The sequence below is a fragment of the Schistocerca piceifrons genome, chromosome 11 (assembly GCF_021461385.2).
Source record: "Schistocerca piceifrons isolate TAMUIC-IGC-003096 chromosome 11, iqSchPice1.1, whole genome shotgun sequence".
Taxonomy (NCBI): domain Eukaryota; kingdom Metazoa; phylum Arthropoda; class Insecta; order Orthoptera; family Acrididae; genus Schistocerca; species Schistocerca piceifrons.
Window position 1 is genome coordinate 57,141,480 of NC_060148.1, and position 17,841 is coordinate 57,159,320.

Consider the following 17,841-nt stretch of genomic DNA (forward strand, 5'->3'; position numbering starts at 1 on the left):
GCAGTTGCGGGCGGGCTCTTGTGCATGTGCAGTTGAGTCGCGTATGAGAAGTACCTTCTCCCACTTCTGGCTACAGACATATGGTTGGGTGCGATTATCTAATACTGCCCCAGTTCGGAAATATCAGAGATCCGGGGCTGATCCACAGAGCAGTCTGAGTTGTAGTGGGGAGTCTCCACGTGACCCGTGTTTACGTGTAGTGATTTTGCTGTTTCTGCTTCATTTGTTGCTCTCACATTAAATGAAAACAAAATGGATATACCGAGCGAGGTGGCGCAGTGGTTAGCACACTGGACTCGCATTCGGGAGGACGACGGTTCAATCCCGTCTCCGGCCATCCTGATTTAGGTTTTCCGTGATTTCCCTAAATCGCTTCAGGCAAATGCCGGGATGGTTCCTTTGAAAGGGCACGGCCGATTTCCTTCCACATCCTTCCCTCACCCGAGCTTGCGCTCCGTCTCTAATGACCTCGTTGTCGACGGGACATTAAACACTAATCTCCTCCTCCTCCAAAACGGATATCTATGGCCATGAGCTATCAAATGAATTAAAATAAGTTTGCATAATTACGGAAGGCTAAAATATGTTGTTAGTTTCAGGTTTTATCTCCACCTTTCTGACAGTCAAGCATTAATCGCCTTGCAGAACAACAAAGTTATTTTTGTCAGTTTGCTAAAGAAATTTGGCTCTTATTAATCTTTTCCGCTGGGGCAGTCAATTTATTTGAAACAATGTGTTTAATTCCATACTATGGGCTAGTTTCAACTGTTCGCTGCATTTCAAAAGTGCACGTTTTCATCTTCTAGCACCTATGGCATTATGCTATAATAAAGAACCAAAGATGAGATAATACAGTACTGGTACTCAAGAAAATTTACATCCGAATCTGGACATACAAATGTACACTTTAAGCCGAATTACGCATTTTAATATGGTTCACAAAATTCCGATGTTCTTGGAGTATCCTCTGATGATGTCTTGTTTCTTTTATGGCATAGTGCAAGATCTAATGTTGTACACCTACGAACATACGGGCTTCCTGCATCATCATTGATGGTGGTGACACCGGTTTCTGGCGTTCTTTGACAATTACTGAAACGAACCTATTTCTAACAGGTCATGGGAAAATATTGCGAATGGTTGTTTGAAAAGCGTTGCTTTCAAAGTTAATGCAAGATGAATTATCTGCGAGAATGTATGATGAATTTCATAAATCACAGAGCGTTTGACTCTCATTTAAAAATCAAGTCTCTGAGGACATACCTTTAGAAAAATTTTGAGCTCACAAGATCATCTTTATTAAAAATTTTACTGACACATTTGTGTGATGCACCTTAAAGTGTAACAAGCACATAAAAATCAACATTATATGTGAAAACTTAGCTTCTCTTGCAGCTTATTGGTCTTAGAGACCAATATTGTATATGAAAGCTTTGCTTTTCTTGTAGCAACACTGTGTATGTTAATGTAAACCATTAACTTTCCCTGCTTGTGTGTACGCGCTACTTAACAGTGATGTTGCTATTGGCTGACTACACCACATATCCTACGCTAGGAGATCCACTGTCATCGGCTGGCGAGATACATGACGAGCTATGACTGGCTACAAAAGTGCATTGCAATCTTGATTTCAATGCTTCGGAAAGTAACATGCGGCGTTTGGTGGAATTTAAATTTACACTTTCGTAATACAAAATATGCAGCGTAAATGTTGCTGCACATCAAAGATCTCTTTTTTTTATCTTTAGTGAGTTTGGTTTTTTAAAGGTTCGGGAAGTTCTACGACAGTGTATAAAACCATAATCACTCAAAGGATTGATAAGTTTTACAGTTCCGAGGAAAAGTATACTGTCACTTAACACGGAAAAAGTGTATTTTCACTTGGGTGAAAGTGTAATTTTGACCGGGAAATCCGGGAATTTTTTTTCTTCTTGTCCACGTATACGCCCTGTTATAGTACTATTCAAAGTTTGTCACTCTTTTTTGTCTGCGTTTTTTCTGGAGGCTGAGTGCAATTGCTGTAATGTGCAGGCTCAAGAGGTGCACCAGCAGTTGCGGTCGTGGCTGTCGACGAACGTGTCCCCGCAGGTGGCGGAGCAGACACGCATAATGTACGGTGGCTCCGTCACAGGCGCCAACTGCAAGGAGCTGGCGCAGGAAGCAGACATCGACGGCTTCCTGGTGGGCGGCGCCTCACTCAAGCCAGAGTTCGTCAACATCGTCAATGCCCGTGTCTGTTGATCGGCCGAATCGACGGGTGTGCTACACTACTGCCAGTTAACCTGTTAATCCTTTCCCATTCTTACGTTACCTTCGTACCCGCACAAAGGTTTCGTTGTTGAGTTGACTTCCTGTGCATACCATCAGAGAATGTTATTCAGTGGCTATGCCATTTGCATGTATAAATGTTGCTGAAATATTAAAAAAAGTATTTATCGGACAAAATATGAGGTTATTTTCTTCCTCTCGTTCAACAGCAAGTGGTGTAATGTATTCACTGTTTTGTTGTGTCTAGTCTTAGATTCTTTTTGGAATCTTGAAGTTATCAGACAGAAAATGCAGCGAGCAAAAGGTTGTCTTAACATTGTACAGAAACCATACCGAAATTGAGTTGAGCAACATGAGAGGAAGACAGGCAGACAGATTTGTAACCAGTCACCTATGTTACTCATTCTGTACACAGTGAGCAGTATAAGATGGAAGTATAAATAAATCTTAGCCTGGCAGTGACATTGTAATTGTTGGAATCAGCAAAGGACAAGGGATCAGCAGTACAGTAAATCCCATTAGCAACAGAAGAGATTGTTAGTGATGTTTTTCAAATAATCAAGCTTTTCTCTGAAAACTGACTGTCCCAAATTTTTGAGAAAATGCACTATGTTCAGTTATGTACAACAAATAGTCATACCAACAACCGATGTAGCATTTGAATAAAAGTGATTAGAGTAGAATAGTCCAAATTTTTGGGTGCACATATTGTTGGACATTTGAACTGGAAGGATTGTATTACTGAGCTGCTCAAACAGTTAAGTTCAGCTACTTTTTTCTTTATAAAATTGCTAATCTTGGGAACAAACAGATGAACCTTCTGACATATTTTCACATTTCCACGCAATAATGTCATATGGAATACTTTTCTGGAGTAACTCACCACGTAGAAAAAAGTATTGATTGCCCAAAAATGAGCAGTAATAATAATGTGGTGTTCACACATGGTCATCATATGTAGGTACCTCTTCAAGGAGTTAAGCTTTTTAACTGCACCATCGGAATGTGTAGGTTGACAAATGAAATTCATCCTAAATAATCCACCAAATTTTGAGACGAATATGATGTCTTTGCGTAAAACACTGAATGAAAAATGAAATTTAACAGTATTACCCATTATTAAAGTTTTCAGTGGGTCCGAAAGGAGTTCAATATACAGCAAAAATTTTTGACCATTGGCCAAAAACATAAAATGTTTGACAGGTAGCAAAGCAATTTTAAATCTAATTTATCATCATCTCTTCTGGGCAGCTACTTCTATTCCATGGATTGCTTTACATTTAAAAACTGGTAGCTTAGAAACTTTTTTACAAGTGTAGTTGCATGAGTAGGACTAAAAAGTATGTTCATTAAAAACATATACATCTGCTATAAACGGACACAGATCAATAAAAGATATCACTCCAGTGATCTACATAACATGTAACCAACTAATGGAATGGATGCCAACCCCAAATAAGATTGCCTTGTACTGTTCCACTGTTTTACAATTGTGAGCCTGTTCCTATTCCTTTATTATTACTTCATCTAACACAAGTGATTTTGCTTCATGTGACACAGTGAAAAGTTGTGTTATACATACAAGTAGTAGCAGTAATGTAAAATAAACAGTGAGTTAGGCGAGAAAAAAAATTATGATCTGTGCAAGTAAATGCTCCAAATTCCAAGCATGCAACACAATCCTACAATGAGATAATTGATGATGAAGTCCCATACTCCTTGACAGAGCGTAGGGGAATGATGTGGGAGACACGCACCGCTGTACTAGGCATGGTCCTAGTGGAGATAGTTTGCCATTGCCTTCCTCCGACTGTAATGGGTATGAATGATGATGATGATGATGATAGATGATGAATGATGAAGACGACACAACACCCAGTCATCTCAAGGCAGGTGAATATCCCTGACCCCGGGAATCGAATCCGGGACCCTGTGCTCGGGAAGCGAGAATGCTACTGCGAGACCACGAGCTGCAGACATGAGATAGTTGCCTCATAGATAATTACTGAATGAATAAGCACTGGGATCTGATGCAACTGCACTGTTTAATGCTTCTTGTGGGTCACTACCATAGGTTAACACTTGCATGCAGCAGCAGAGTGACGTAATGAAAGTTTATTTTATTATTGTTTTATTAAACAGTGATTAGGTCATATAATGTAGGTTTATTGTATTGCTGCTTAATTAAACTAAGATTAAACTGTGATTATGCTCATATGTGTTTACATTGGCAACACTGAAACGGCTGTTTTTCACATGTGTACAAAGTATGTCGTGCACCCGCACGTGTAACGAAAATTGGCGTGCCTGCTCAAGGGTTATATCAGCTGATGCTAATCGAATTAGATTAACTAACAGACGAGTTCAGCTATTTGAGCTCCAAAATAACTGATGATAGCTGAAGTAATTGATGTAAGATGCAGAGTGGCAATCGAAACAGCAGCATTAGTGAAAGAGATATGTGTTAACATCATATATAAATTTTAGTTTGAGAATGTATTTTCTGAAAGTGTTTGTCTGGGTGTAACCTTGTATGGAAGTGGAATGTGGACAATAAACAGTTTAGACAAGAAGAGAACAGAAGCTTTTGAAATGTGGTGCTACAGAAGAACATTGAAGATTGGGTGGATAGATGAGTATCTAATGAGGTGGTACTGAATTAAATTTGAAAGAAAAGTAATTTGAAACTTTCTGATAAAAGAAATGGTGTTTTTTTTCTTGTTGGTGTAGGGTTTTATGTAGCTGCTGGCACTCTTCTTGTAGCTAAGCTGGATCAGAACACTTCACGAGATCCGTCACCCGACGTAATATCTGACGTATTACCTTTTTTTCGGTTGCCGTAGTTGTTTATCTTAACGTAGAGGTACCGGTAATCACTGCCTCTAAAATCCCATGTGTAGTTGAGGAAAGGCTTGACTTCTTAACATTCTGCAGATGTTATTGAAGCAAAAGAAGATAACTTCTACTCATACCGCAAAAAAGCATGCCCTTTACCTTCGTTTTACAAACATGTATTTCCTAGAATGGGGGTATAAATGATTAGAATGACTCGCGAATTAAAGTAGAACACAACTTCTCATATGATATGAACCTTGAAGGCTCCACATGACATCAAGGATTACAATATTCTTTGTTTGTCACAAAACCATGTTTTCTTTTGTTTTCATTCCTGCAGAGTGTGGTTGCTTCTTATCAGTCAAGCCGCAGTGCCAAAATATAAAAGGACTCGTCCGCAGCAGGTGAAGCTGTTTACTTGTTGCCACACTTTGCCATTTTCTCGTCTTCTACACCTCCTGTTTAATGTCTGCACCTACGAAAACAAATGCCTGTGCGCAGTATATGTTCCCCAACGTACTCCCTACTTAATATTATTCTGTCAAGATCATCTTTCCTTGTACTACACGAGGAGTGTGAAATGTCATTTGCCTAAACAGCATGTAACACTTCAGAAGGGATTGGTTAACCCTCCCGTCAGCAAGCTTTTTCACACCTCTATTTTACCAAGCGGGGTATTTGGACTACCCCAAAATGTTTTGTGTTTTATTGTAATATTTGTTCTCAGATTTAGTTATTTCCATTGAATGGATTAATTTAGTATTGAAAAACAGTTCAACTTTTCAGACAAGTACATTTTTGCACTGCATGCACTTCGCAGTAACAGTTTCTTCTCTGTGTATATTACAGACAGGTTTCTTGCACGTTACACAACAGAATCTTGTTTTCCAATCTTCATTTCTCTTCCAATCTTGACATCATTGTGGCGTTGGTAACTTGGAACACTGGGTCTGGATCACTGTTGTAAGAATTGCAATACCACAAGCTTTCGGTGCATCTTCTACATCTTTATGAAGACCGTTGATATTTTTTACTCTTTCTTCCATGTTGCCTTTGCCGAGTCCAAATGCCATTTCAGTCGTGAAGAGTTTACACCGGCTTCAGTTATTCTTCTGCCATTCAGGGAAATCTTTGAGTGTACAGAATATATGCATTCAGTGCTCCAATATCTATCATTTCCATGAAGATTCTTAGTGGCCACTGCCTCTTTCCTCTAACACAACTGTATTCTCTTCTCATTTTGCCCCCATTATCTACAGTACCTTTGGTTTTGTTGTAGTGCAGTATGATTTCGGGTTTGTGTTCACTAGAAAATTGTAGTCCACTTCTAGAAACAAACAAATCTCTAGTGTCTTCCTCCTCCTCTTCTCCTTCTTCTTCTTCTACTACTTGTTCACGTGAATGTGTAGTGTCTTCTGATATTTCATCATCAGCTTCATCTGATTCTGTGATATGTTCTTTGTCAAGAGGTTCCATATATCCATTCAGTTCATTATCAATGTCCCATTCATTTTCATTGTCACTGACATCAGAATTGTATAGAATTTCCATGATCTCTTCACTAGAAAGTCCTTTGGACTTCCTTACTTGCAGATGAAATAATGACTCTTGTAATGTCAGCTCAACAGTGAATGTCAAATTCAACTCAACAATAGTAACCAGCAACAATAGCAAACATTGGATCCATCGCAAAACTCAACAAAGAAGATGAATGGCAGATATATTAACCAAAATCATCTTTTTCTACAAATAAGAAAATAAGACGTTTCATACCAAGCGGGGTAGTCTCACAATCCCACCAATACATGACTTGAATAACAATGATAAAGCCAAAAAAATTAGACAGTCGTGAGTGTGAATTCAATGTCAATCATTTTAGTACAAAGTCATGAAACCACAGGCATGTAGCCCTTCAGATAACATTATTATAGGGAAAAAATCAACCTGGGGTAGTCAGAATACCCCGCTTGGTAATGCGAGGGTTAAAAAGATACATCCTGAGGCATCAAAGAGTTGTCAATTTTGTAATGTAGTGAAGTGTAGGTGGTAAACATTGTTGAGGCAGACAAAGGGAAGAATATAATATACGGTTGAAATGGACGTAGGTTGCTTTAGTTATTCAGAGGTGAAGAGGCTTGACAGTACACACTGATGCAGAGGGTTGTCGTCTTTGGTTTCAAATTAAAGACGAGAACAAAAACAGTAGTAAGTCTTTAGTATATAGACACCATGTGACTGAACACAAGGTCAAACTGTGTGAAGTCCAGGATGGAATAACATCAATATGTAAAGGATATCTTGTTGCTCAGTACTTAGAGGAGGGACTGAATCACAGAATGTTGCAGTGAAAAGAATGCTGTAAGTATTTCAGCTTTTAGACAAAGAAAGAAGCGGAATTACTCGCACAAAAGCCCCTCCACCCCTGCACGCGCGCACACACACACACACACACACACACACACACACACACACACACACACACACACACACACCACTGTTATCTCTAGGCTCTAAGGCCTGACTGTGACTGCGTCTGAGGTAAGCAGCAATCTCTGCTGGGCTGGGTAGTGTGGGTACAAAAGACTATCAGTGAGAAGGCTGTATAGTACTGTGTGGAAACTGAGAATGGGATATGTGGGTGAAGGACAGTGACTAACAAAGGTTGAGACCAGAATGTAGGATATATTGCAGGGAGAGTTCCCACCTGTGCAATTCAGAAAAGTGTTGGTTGGAAGGGTCCAGATGGCATTGACTGTGAAGCAGTCATTACAATGAAGAATGTTGTGCTCAGCAGCATTCTCAGCAATTGGTTGGTTCTGTTTCTCGGCCACAGTTTGTTGGTGCCCATTCATGTATACAGCTTGTTGGTTGTCATGACCACATAGAACGAAGTAAGTGGCTGCAGCTTAGCTTGTAGATCATATGACTGGTTTCACAATTAGCCCTGCCTTTGATAGGATAGGTGATGCTTGTGACTGGACTGGAGTAGGTGGTGCTGGGAAGATGTATGAGACGGGTGTTGCATCTAGATCTGTTAACAGGGATATGATCAAAGAGGCAATGGGTTGGAAGCAGGGGCTGTGCAAGGATGGATGAGGATATTGTATACATTCAGTGGGCAATGGAATACCACTGTGGGAGAGGTGGGAAGGGTTGTGGGTAGGACATCCCTCATTTCAGGACATGATGGGAGGTAGTTGAAACCCTGGCTCAGACTGTGATTCAGTTGCTCCAGTCCTGGATGGTACTTGGATGGTGGGACTTCAGGAGGTGGTGGGTACTGGAGAGAGAGAAGGCTTAGGAGATCTGTTTCAGTACAAGGTTGGGAGGGTAATTATGGTGTTAGATGTTGTGTGTTGTTTGTAGGTTTGATATGGGCAGAGGTACTGATATAGCCATCTTTGAGATGGAGTTCAACATTGAGGTAGGTGACATGTCGGGTTGAGAAGGACGGGGCGGAGCGAATTGGTGAGAAGATGCTGCTGATGTGGAGGACTGTGGATAGGGTGTCCTCACCCTCAATGTAGATCACAAAGATGTTGTCAATGAATCTGAACAAGGTGAGGGGGCTTGGGATTCTGGTTGATTAAGGAGGGTTTCTGTTGGTGGCCTATGAGTAGGTTGAGATGAGGATGAGGATGTAGTTGTAGTTGGTCACGGTGGCCAGGAAGGAGGCTGTATGTTTGGAATCCATCAGGCATTAAGAAAGTGTTCAACAACGGTTAGACCATGGGAATTAGGAATGATAGTGTAAAGGGTAAAGGGAGGTAGCAACAGTAGTGATGAGCGGGGCACCTTGTGGTAAACGAGCAGCAACTGTGGAGAGTAGGTGGAGGAAATGGTATCTTTTCTGTAGGATAGGTCGTGGGTAATAGACTGAAGGTGCCGGTCTACAAGAGCGGAGGTTCTCTCAGTGGGGGAACAGTAACTGGCCACTAAAGATTTGAGGAGAGACTGGAGATAAATGCTGGATTTATGGAATGCAATATGTCTTACATTCCCATAACCCTCCTGGCCTCAACATCTGTAAGTCATTGTCCTTCACCCACCTATACCCTTCCCTGTTTCCACTCCAGCACTACACAGCCTTCCACTCCACAAGCACACCCACAGTCTTTTTACTCCCCCCCCCCTCCCCCCCCCCCAAAAAAAATGCCCTCTGTTTAACCTTCTAACTCCACCTTGCTGCCTTACCCTCCCTCCAACTCGTCCCTGCTCTCACAAGCAGCACCTGCTATCCTTCCCCCGCCTTACCCTCACTACCGAGATTGCTTCTCCCATCATGCACAGTTACTTGCAGTCTTGCCATGGCAGCCAGAGACCGTGCTCGTGCCTGTGTGTGTGGGATTGTGTGGAGATGTATGTTGTCTGTTTCAGAAGAAGGCCTTTTGGCAGAAAGCTTACGTATTTAGTAGTCTTTTTGTTAACTCTATTAATTACTTACCTACTTAATGTGTAACTTGCATTAAAGGTTTATCTAGCACTCGTTTACTCTCTCATTTCTTTTCCTAATTGACGTAACACAGTACCACAAAATGTCAAGTTCTGTAGTTTCATTTGAACTAGTTATATATATAGTTATATAACATCAACAAAAGCAAAACGAGGATAATGGAATGTAATCGAATTATGTTGGGTGATGCTGAGGGAACTAGATTAGGAAATGAGACACTTAAAGTAGTAAAGGAGTTTTGCTATTTGGGGAGCAAAATAACTGATGATGTCGAAGTAGAGAGGATATAAAATGTAGACTGGCAATGGCAAGGAAAGCGTTTCTGAAGAAGAGAAATTTGTTAACATCGAGTATAGATTTAAGTGTCAGGAAGTTGTTTCTGAAAGTATTTGTATGGAGTGTAGCCATGTATGGAAGTGAAACGTGGACGATAAATAGTTTAGACAAGAAGAGAATAGAAGCTTTCGAAATGTGGTGCTACAGAAGAATGCTGAAGATTAGATGGGTAGATCACGTAACTAATGAGGAGGTATTGAGTAGAATTGGGGAGAAGAGGATTTTGTCTCACAACTTGACTAGAAGAAGGGATCGGTTGGTAGGACATGTTCTGAGGCATCAAGGTATCATCAATTTAGTATAGGAGGGCAGGGTGGAGGGTAAAAATCGTAGAGGGAGACCAAGAGATGAATACACTAAGCAGATTCAGAAGGATGTAGGCTGCAGTAGGTACTGGGTGATGGAGAAGCTTGCACAGGATAGAGTAGCATGGAGAGCTGCATCAAACCAGTCTCAGGACTGAAGACCACAACAACAAACAACAATATGGAGTGAAGAAAAAATGCTACAGTTGGAGATTGGCATGGGATACCTCATACAGCTCCCAGACAAAATCAAACAATGGGAAATCCAGGATTGAATGTAACAATATTACGAGACATGAAATGCTCATCCGCCGTGGAGCTATGGTTCAAATCATAGTCAGGTTCCCTTTTTTATTTTTCCAATCTCCATTCCATAGTTCTTATTATTTATAAGCTGGGCATAATTTTGTCAAATGCCAATAGCCTATCATATGTCAGTGAATCTATTAAACTGCATGCGTGTGTCTACTAACTGTGTAGTGTACAACCATAACAGGTCCTATCAGGTTCATTTATGGCAGCTTTGAGATGGGGTACACAAATATTGAATACATTGATGTGCTTTCGGTGCTGGGTGGATGTGATAACCAAGCTGTTGCTGCTGCTCCTCCTCTGTGTATAATGCGTGGTGCCCTCAAAGGTGCCAACCTGATAAGAATGATTTTCATCACCTGGAGCAATGCCTTCAGGAAACTGCTAATCTTTGTCCACAAGTATGGACGGAAGTTATCCCAGGACTGAAAAGACTTATTCCACAAATAGAAAACATGATTCTTGAAGCTGTTCACCAGTCATCTCCGTGGAGTATCCGTGATATTGCAAAGCAGTTCCAGGTATCTCAATGACTGATTGTTGAAGTATTGTTGTACAATGAAAAATGCAGCCATAACATTTCACATTAACTTGACACCAGCAACCAGAGGATCACACTCGGTGAGTACAGCTTTGTGACTGGCTTTTGCTCCAATTGGAAGATAATAAACATTTTATAAATAACGTGATATGGACTGATGACTCTAGCTTCATTCGTGAAGGTATTTTCAACCTCCAGAACAGCATTATTGACCTGAGCCCAACCCACATCATCTGTGAACGTGGCTTTCAGGGATGCTTTGGCATAAATATGTAGGCTGGAATAAGGAGAGGAGTGGTTTTGGGCCCTTACGTATTGCCAGACAAGTTGAATGCCCCCTGTGTCGTACATTTCTATGTAATACTTTGCAGATGTATTAGAAAACGTTCCACTCGACATGTGGCGACAGCTGTGGTTTCAGCATGGTGGTGCACCACTACACTTTGGTACGAATGTCTGTAACTATTTAAATGAATCATTTCCATGCGAATGAATTGGTCTTGGAGGTCCAATGTTCTGGCCTCCACTTTCCCTGTACTTTAATCCAGTAGATTTTTATTTCCGAGGTCAGTTACAGGAACAACTTTTTAGTACCCACACACAGATGTACATGACCTAATAGTTGACGTGCATGCCACTTCATCAGTAGTGGGGTGCAGGTGTGTTGCGTAGGGTCCAGCAAAGCACAATCCATCGAGTGGCAAAGTGTTTGCAAACATCTTCTCTAAAGTGAACATTGCTCGTACGCATACATATCGGCTGTCTGAAGCTTAGCCTGGATGTCAAATGTACAGAAGGAAATTATTATGCATAGCACGATATGCAATATGGTGTAACTTACCTTTTGTGTTTTTTATACCTCGCTGGATGCAGACAATGTTACTGTATCCACTATATTTTCTATTTGATGTATTTGTGTCACGGATGAAACAAAGTGATCATTCATGTCTGTAGGTAGTTCAAGTTATGACTTAATGTTTAAATAAAGGTAACAGTAACAGCAAGAAATACACAAGATACTGCATTGTGGAGTTGCAAATTGGATAGAATTTGATGATTTAACTACCCCCCCCCCCCTTTTTTTTTAAATGTAATTTTTGTTAAATCTATTTTTGGGACTAGGTTTTGCTTTGTCATGAATTGCGATGAGGAATGGCATTCTGACCACAAGGTGCAGCATTTTATCTTGACCCTGTATATGTCCAAGAAGCAGAAATTTACCGGACATACTTAAATGAGCTAAAAACCACACTAAGAAACTGTAAGAAAGTAGTACAGAAGATTAGAAATTGTATCCGGATGGTGATATAAGTAGAGACCTAAAACCAATTTTTAAAAAAAATAACCATTGACTCAGTTTACTACTACAGGACCATTCCATGTCAAATGGTCTAAATTAGGAAAAAGCTCCCATTTGATTGTCATGGATTTTGCGGAAATTTTATGCAAACGTTTGCACAAATTATTAATGAACACTGATAAAGTTTTACTTTTGTCAATATAATACTTCCAGAGATTAGTTATTTGTTGGGCCCCATCTACATTTACATCTACAGCTGCATCAATACTCTGCAAACCACTGTGAGGTTCATGGCTGAGGGTACATCTCATTGTGCCAGTTATTAGGACTTCTTCATGTTCCATTCATGTATGGAGTGCAGGAAGAATGATTGATTGAATGCCTCCGTGCGTTCAGTGATTATTCTAATCTTATCCTCGTGCAACTATCGAAAGTGCATCTTGTACTACTCTTTGCACTGCCTTCAGCAAAACAATAGATTTCTTAAGTAGTTTTCATGCGGATAATTTGAAGCAAAGTGAGACGATAAAATAGATGCTTGAAAAAAATTATGAAGTGTAGATTTTTATATTTCAAGAAGTAATTCCAGGATAAACTTGAAACTTTGCACGCAATAACTGCTATGATAACTACAGAGTCAAGCTGGTTATAAACTTAAAAATTTAAGTGTGCATTACCAAGGCAGTAAACATAATGGTAGTAAAATTGTTCCATAACAGCAGCAACACACACCGTATAAAATTCCTTCAAGTTTTCTACCATTGCCACATTGTGTAAGTTTTAGGGACATTCATAACAGTCCGCTGGACGTTTTTCGGAAAGGAGTTGTATTACAGAGAATTCTGAGTATGTCTTTTAATTGTGCAATGCTGTTGACTTGCTAGATTAATTCCAGTTGAAAGTATAGCATATTTTGTGTTAACATTGTTTGAAGTTAATGTGAAATGATGAGAACTGGGTAAATGTGGTGCTATGGTTCTTGGTGGCTTTAACCACTGCTGGTTTCTTTTAAGATGAGAAAACCAGCATCCCCATCCCCATTGCCATAGGTGTGTACAACAGCAGTCATCTGCAGAGTTCTTTACTGCAGGTTCCCAAACCTATAAGGGTTTCTTTGCATGGCATCCAAAGCCTCATGATACATTTTTTCTTGTGACAAAAGGACAAACGTAGAAGAGTTGGCTTTTAGGGTTCTGAGCTTATGGTTTCTTCAAGCTACTTGAATTTTTTATATGTTTCATTTGATTGCTGTAGAATGCCATGAGGAAAACTATACTGTTGGCCAGACTATGTCACTGAGACTGTTAGAATAGCTGCAATAATCACTGTTCTGGAACCCAATAGTTGTCACTCCTTGACGGCCAATAAAGTGAACTTGCTGGACCAAGTCGGTGCATAAAGCTTATTAAAGCATGTTTCTTTTCAACGTAAGTCTCACATCTTTTTCTCAAATGCATGCAGCATATTGTCTTTGCTGCCAGTCTGATGTTAATATATCTGTTTCGCTGCTGTCTTTAATTTCTAGCCAGAAGTTGTCAGGCATCATTTGAAAATTTGCTGACCTGAATTGTTGTATCATAAATTGACAAAAATGATGATATTTATCTAGTTCTTGCTAAAGTATTGTGGGGCGGCAGGTGGAAAATTATTTCTATTGTATTGTTGCCGTTCTCAACACAGGCTCTCTAACTACAATGTTGGCAACCAAAAAGGGATTAACAAAAACGTGATGTCTTCAATTAAAGTTCACTGTGCCCACTCTGATGGAGAAATCAAGTTATTGATCATTGAAGTTCATTACTCTGAGGATTTAGGATGATGTCTGGGATTCATAGAAAGTGCAGTTTACTATAACAATTTTCACTATATTCTGAAAACAATAAAGCGTAAAGTTTCAAATAAATATTTAACCAAGCAATGCTACTATCAGCTATTGCTGTGCAGATCCTATTATCCCTAGATAACGAAACTGTTCAATAACCGTTATCAATGTAAATGTTCAAAGTGAATGCTCGCCAAAATTTGATGTTAATACTCATCAAACGCCACGTTAGTAATGATAGAAGGTCTGTCCTGTGGCGTCACGTGAAAATACAACATACGCTAACTTAGAATAAATCACTGAAATCGTTCCGAATTAACACTTTATCCCAATGCGAACTCATTGTTACGTGTATACTGAGTTACATAATACGGCATCCAAGGCTGTTCCTTGCAACTGCACAAACGTGACGTGGCTTCTGACACGGAGTGTGTGCTGATACGAATCTAGAAGAGAACTGGGGCCTGACTCATGCTCGTACACTCTTGTTTATATAGTCGCGCTGCGGACCGCCGATGGCGCGGCCGACAACATTTGCCTTCACAACTAGATGCTCAGGCTAGTAAAGCACCACTTAGAGATACTAAATAATTAATTGCTTCATTCGCTGAAGGCCAATGAAGCTATCAATTTAATTGTGCAATCAGCACACAGGTAAGTATCTATAATAAAATTCTGATGTGGCTAGGTTAAATACTTTTGGCGAGAGAATTATTTTAGTTGCACTGCATGCAATAGGTGAGCTCTGAACTTGCCCTTTGGAGAGATGCTACAGCTATAGTTTTATAGCTACCTTTTGGAAACTCCTCACATCTTTGTTATTATAGCGTATCTCCATTCTACCTAAATCTAAACATCCTAGCTTTATCTAATCACTTACTTAATCTATCTTGCTTTCATACTCTTAGGACACAAAAACAGAAAATCATGAATTTCAACCAAAATATTACTTTGTGAGATCCAGCATGCTATTTCCATTAAATGACAATGAAAAAGGAATCCGAATATAAATTTTGAAGTTTCTAGCTCCTTCCTGTTGCCCTGATGATTTTTATGTAAAACGTCCAAATTTCGAAAACTGTTGAAGTTAATAAACTGAAACTTAACACATTATTACTTTAGCATCGCTCCTGACACGCTATTAACTTTTCAGATTATTTACTTTACTTTTAAGGTATTGTGCAACATTTATGACTTCATAGCTAGTTACAGCGGACGTCGTAGCTAGTTACAGCGGACTAGGCTGGCACACAGTGGAAAGCATATGAATTCTATATGGCGTGAGTAGGCTGCTTCCCTACAGTATGCCTATGTTAAAACCACTCTTCTTGTAACCCTTTATTTCTAACATTTTTTTCTTTGCTGATGAAAGCAAATTTAGTGCCATTAATGATTTCAATGCAGAAGCGAAACAGATCGTACCTCCAGCCAGGACAGTATGTGGTAGGTATTTAGAAAAAGAGTAGAGGATGAGAAATGTCTGAGAGACTTCTACTGAGGAGGAGGATGTTTTAATAAGCTGTATGCACCCACATGGCTCAGCAAACAAATGCTGGGTTCCAGAACAGCACATTATTTCAATCACTCCAGCACCCCATGACATTTTACAGCACTTTAATGAAACCTACAAAACAAGTTCGAGAAGCCTGAAGGAAACATAAGCTTAGGATTCTAAAAATGACACCTTCTAGGTTTGTCCTCTGACACTTAAAGAAATGTCCCTTGATGTTTGGGGTGCTGTGTAAAGCAACACTTACCAGGCTTGTGAAACCATGGTAAAGAAAGGCACCACTGGCAGCTCTTGTGCAGCTATCGGGTGTGACTTGTGTGACAATGGGGATGCTGGTTTTGTCACTTCAAAAGAAACCAGCAATGGTTAAGCCACCATGGACCATGGCTACCTATTTACACAATTGTTCATCAGTTCACAAAAAACTACAAACTATGCAAACACAAAATATTCTGTACTTCAAACTACACTCCTAGAAATGGAAAAAAGAACACATTGACACCGGTGTATCAGACCCACCATACTTGCTCCGGACACTGCGAGAGGGCTGTACAAGCAATGATCACACGCACGGCACAGCGGACACACCAGGAACCGCGGTGTTGGCCGTCGAATGGCGCTAGCTGCGCAGCATTTGTGCATCGCCGCCGTCAGTGTCAGCCAGTTTGCCGTGGCATACGGAGCTCCATCGCAGTCTTTAACACTGGTAGCATGCCGCGACAGCGTGGACGTGAACCGTATGTGCAGTTGACGGACTTTGAGCGAGGGCGTATAGTGGGCATGCGGGAGGCCAGGTGGACGTACCGCCGAATTGCTCAACACGTGGGGCATGAGGTCTCCACAGTACATCGATGTTGTCGCCAGTGGTCGGCGGAAGGTGCACGTGCCCGTCGACCTGGGACCGGACCGCAGCGACGCATGGATGCACGCCAAGACCGTAGGATCCTACGCAGTGCCGTAGGGGACCGCACCGCCACTTCCCAGCAAATTAGGGACACTGTTGCTCCTGGGCTATCGGCGAGGACCACTCGCAACCGTCTCCATGAAGCTGGGCTACGGTCCCGCACACCGTTAGGCCGTCTTCCGCTCACGCCTCAACATCGTGCAGCCCGCCTCCAGCGGTGTCGCGACAGGCGTGAATGGAGGGACGAATGGAGACGTGTCGTCTTCAGCGATGAGAGTCGCTTCTCTCGTGGTGTCAATGATGGTCGTATGCGTGTTTGGTGCCGTGCAGGTGAGCGCCACAATCAGGACTGCATACGACCGAGGCACACAGGGCCAACACCCGGCATCATGGTGTGGGGAGCGATCTCCTACACTGGCCGTACACCACTGGTGATCGTCGAGGGGACACTGAATAGTGCACGGTACATCCAAACCGTCATCGAACCCATCGTTCTACCATTCCTAGACCGGCAAGGGAACTTGCTGTTCCAACAGGACAATGCACGTCCGCATGTATCCCGTGCCACCCGACGTGCTCTAGAAGGTGTAAGTCAACTACCCTGGCCAGCAAGATCTCCGGATCTGTCCCCCATTGAGCATGTTTAGGACTGGATGAAGCGTCGTCTCACGCGGTCTGCACGTCCAGCACGAACACTGGTCCAACTGAGGCGCCAGGTGGAAATGGCATGGCAAGCCGTTCCACAGGACTACATCCAGCATCTCTACGATCGTCTCCATGGGAGAATAGCAGCCTGCATTGCTGCGAAAGGTGGATATACACTGTACTAGTGCCGACATTGTGCATGCTCTGTTGCCTGTGTCTATGTGCCTGTGGTTCTGTCAGTGTGATCATGTGATGTATCTGACCCCAGGAATGTGTCAATAAAGTTTCCCCTTCCTGGGACAATGAATTCACGGTGTTCTTATTTCAATTTCCAGGAGTGTAGAATTAAACTGACATGTCAATAACATTGCACAATATAAAGACAAGCTCAAAATTCTCTGCAAGATGAATCCTCCCCAAAAAATGTTAGGCAGACTGCTATGAACTTCACCAAAATTTACATGTGACAATGGTGTGAAATTTGACGGCAATATATATATTACGTGTTGCAGCTGTTATGTAATAATTTTACTACCATGATCTGCTCCATGGCAACACACTGTTAAATTTTGAAGTTGGTAACCAAGCGATGGAAACTCCAGGTGTGAAT

At 41.2% G+C, this 17,841-nt stretch overlaps 1 protein-coding gene across 1 annotated transcript in view; it reads left to right on the top strand.

Annotated features, from left to right (window-relative positions):
* The window catches only part of LOC124720030 (triosephosphate isomerase B), a 44,923-nt gene extending 42,478 nt beyond the window's left edge, over positions 1–2,445 (top strand). Inside the window, exon 5 of the mRNA XM_047245280.1 lies at positions 2,032–2,445. Within this exon, the coding sequence (XP_047101236.1) occupies positions 2,032–2,241 (210 nt within the window). The 3' untranslated portion in view covers positions 2,242–2,445. The remainder of the gene's footprint in view (positions 1–2,031) is intronic.
* The last annotated feature ends 15,396 nt before the right edge of the window (positions 2,446–17,841 follow it).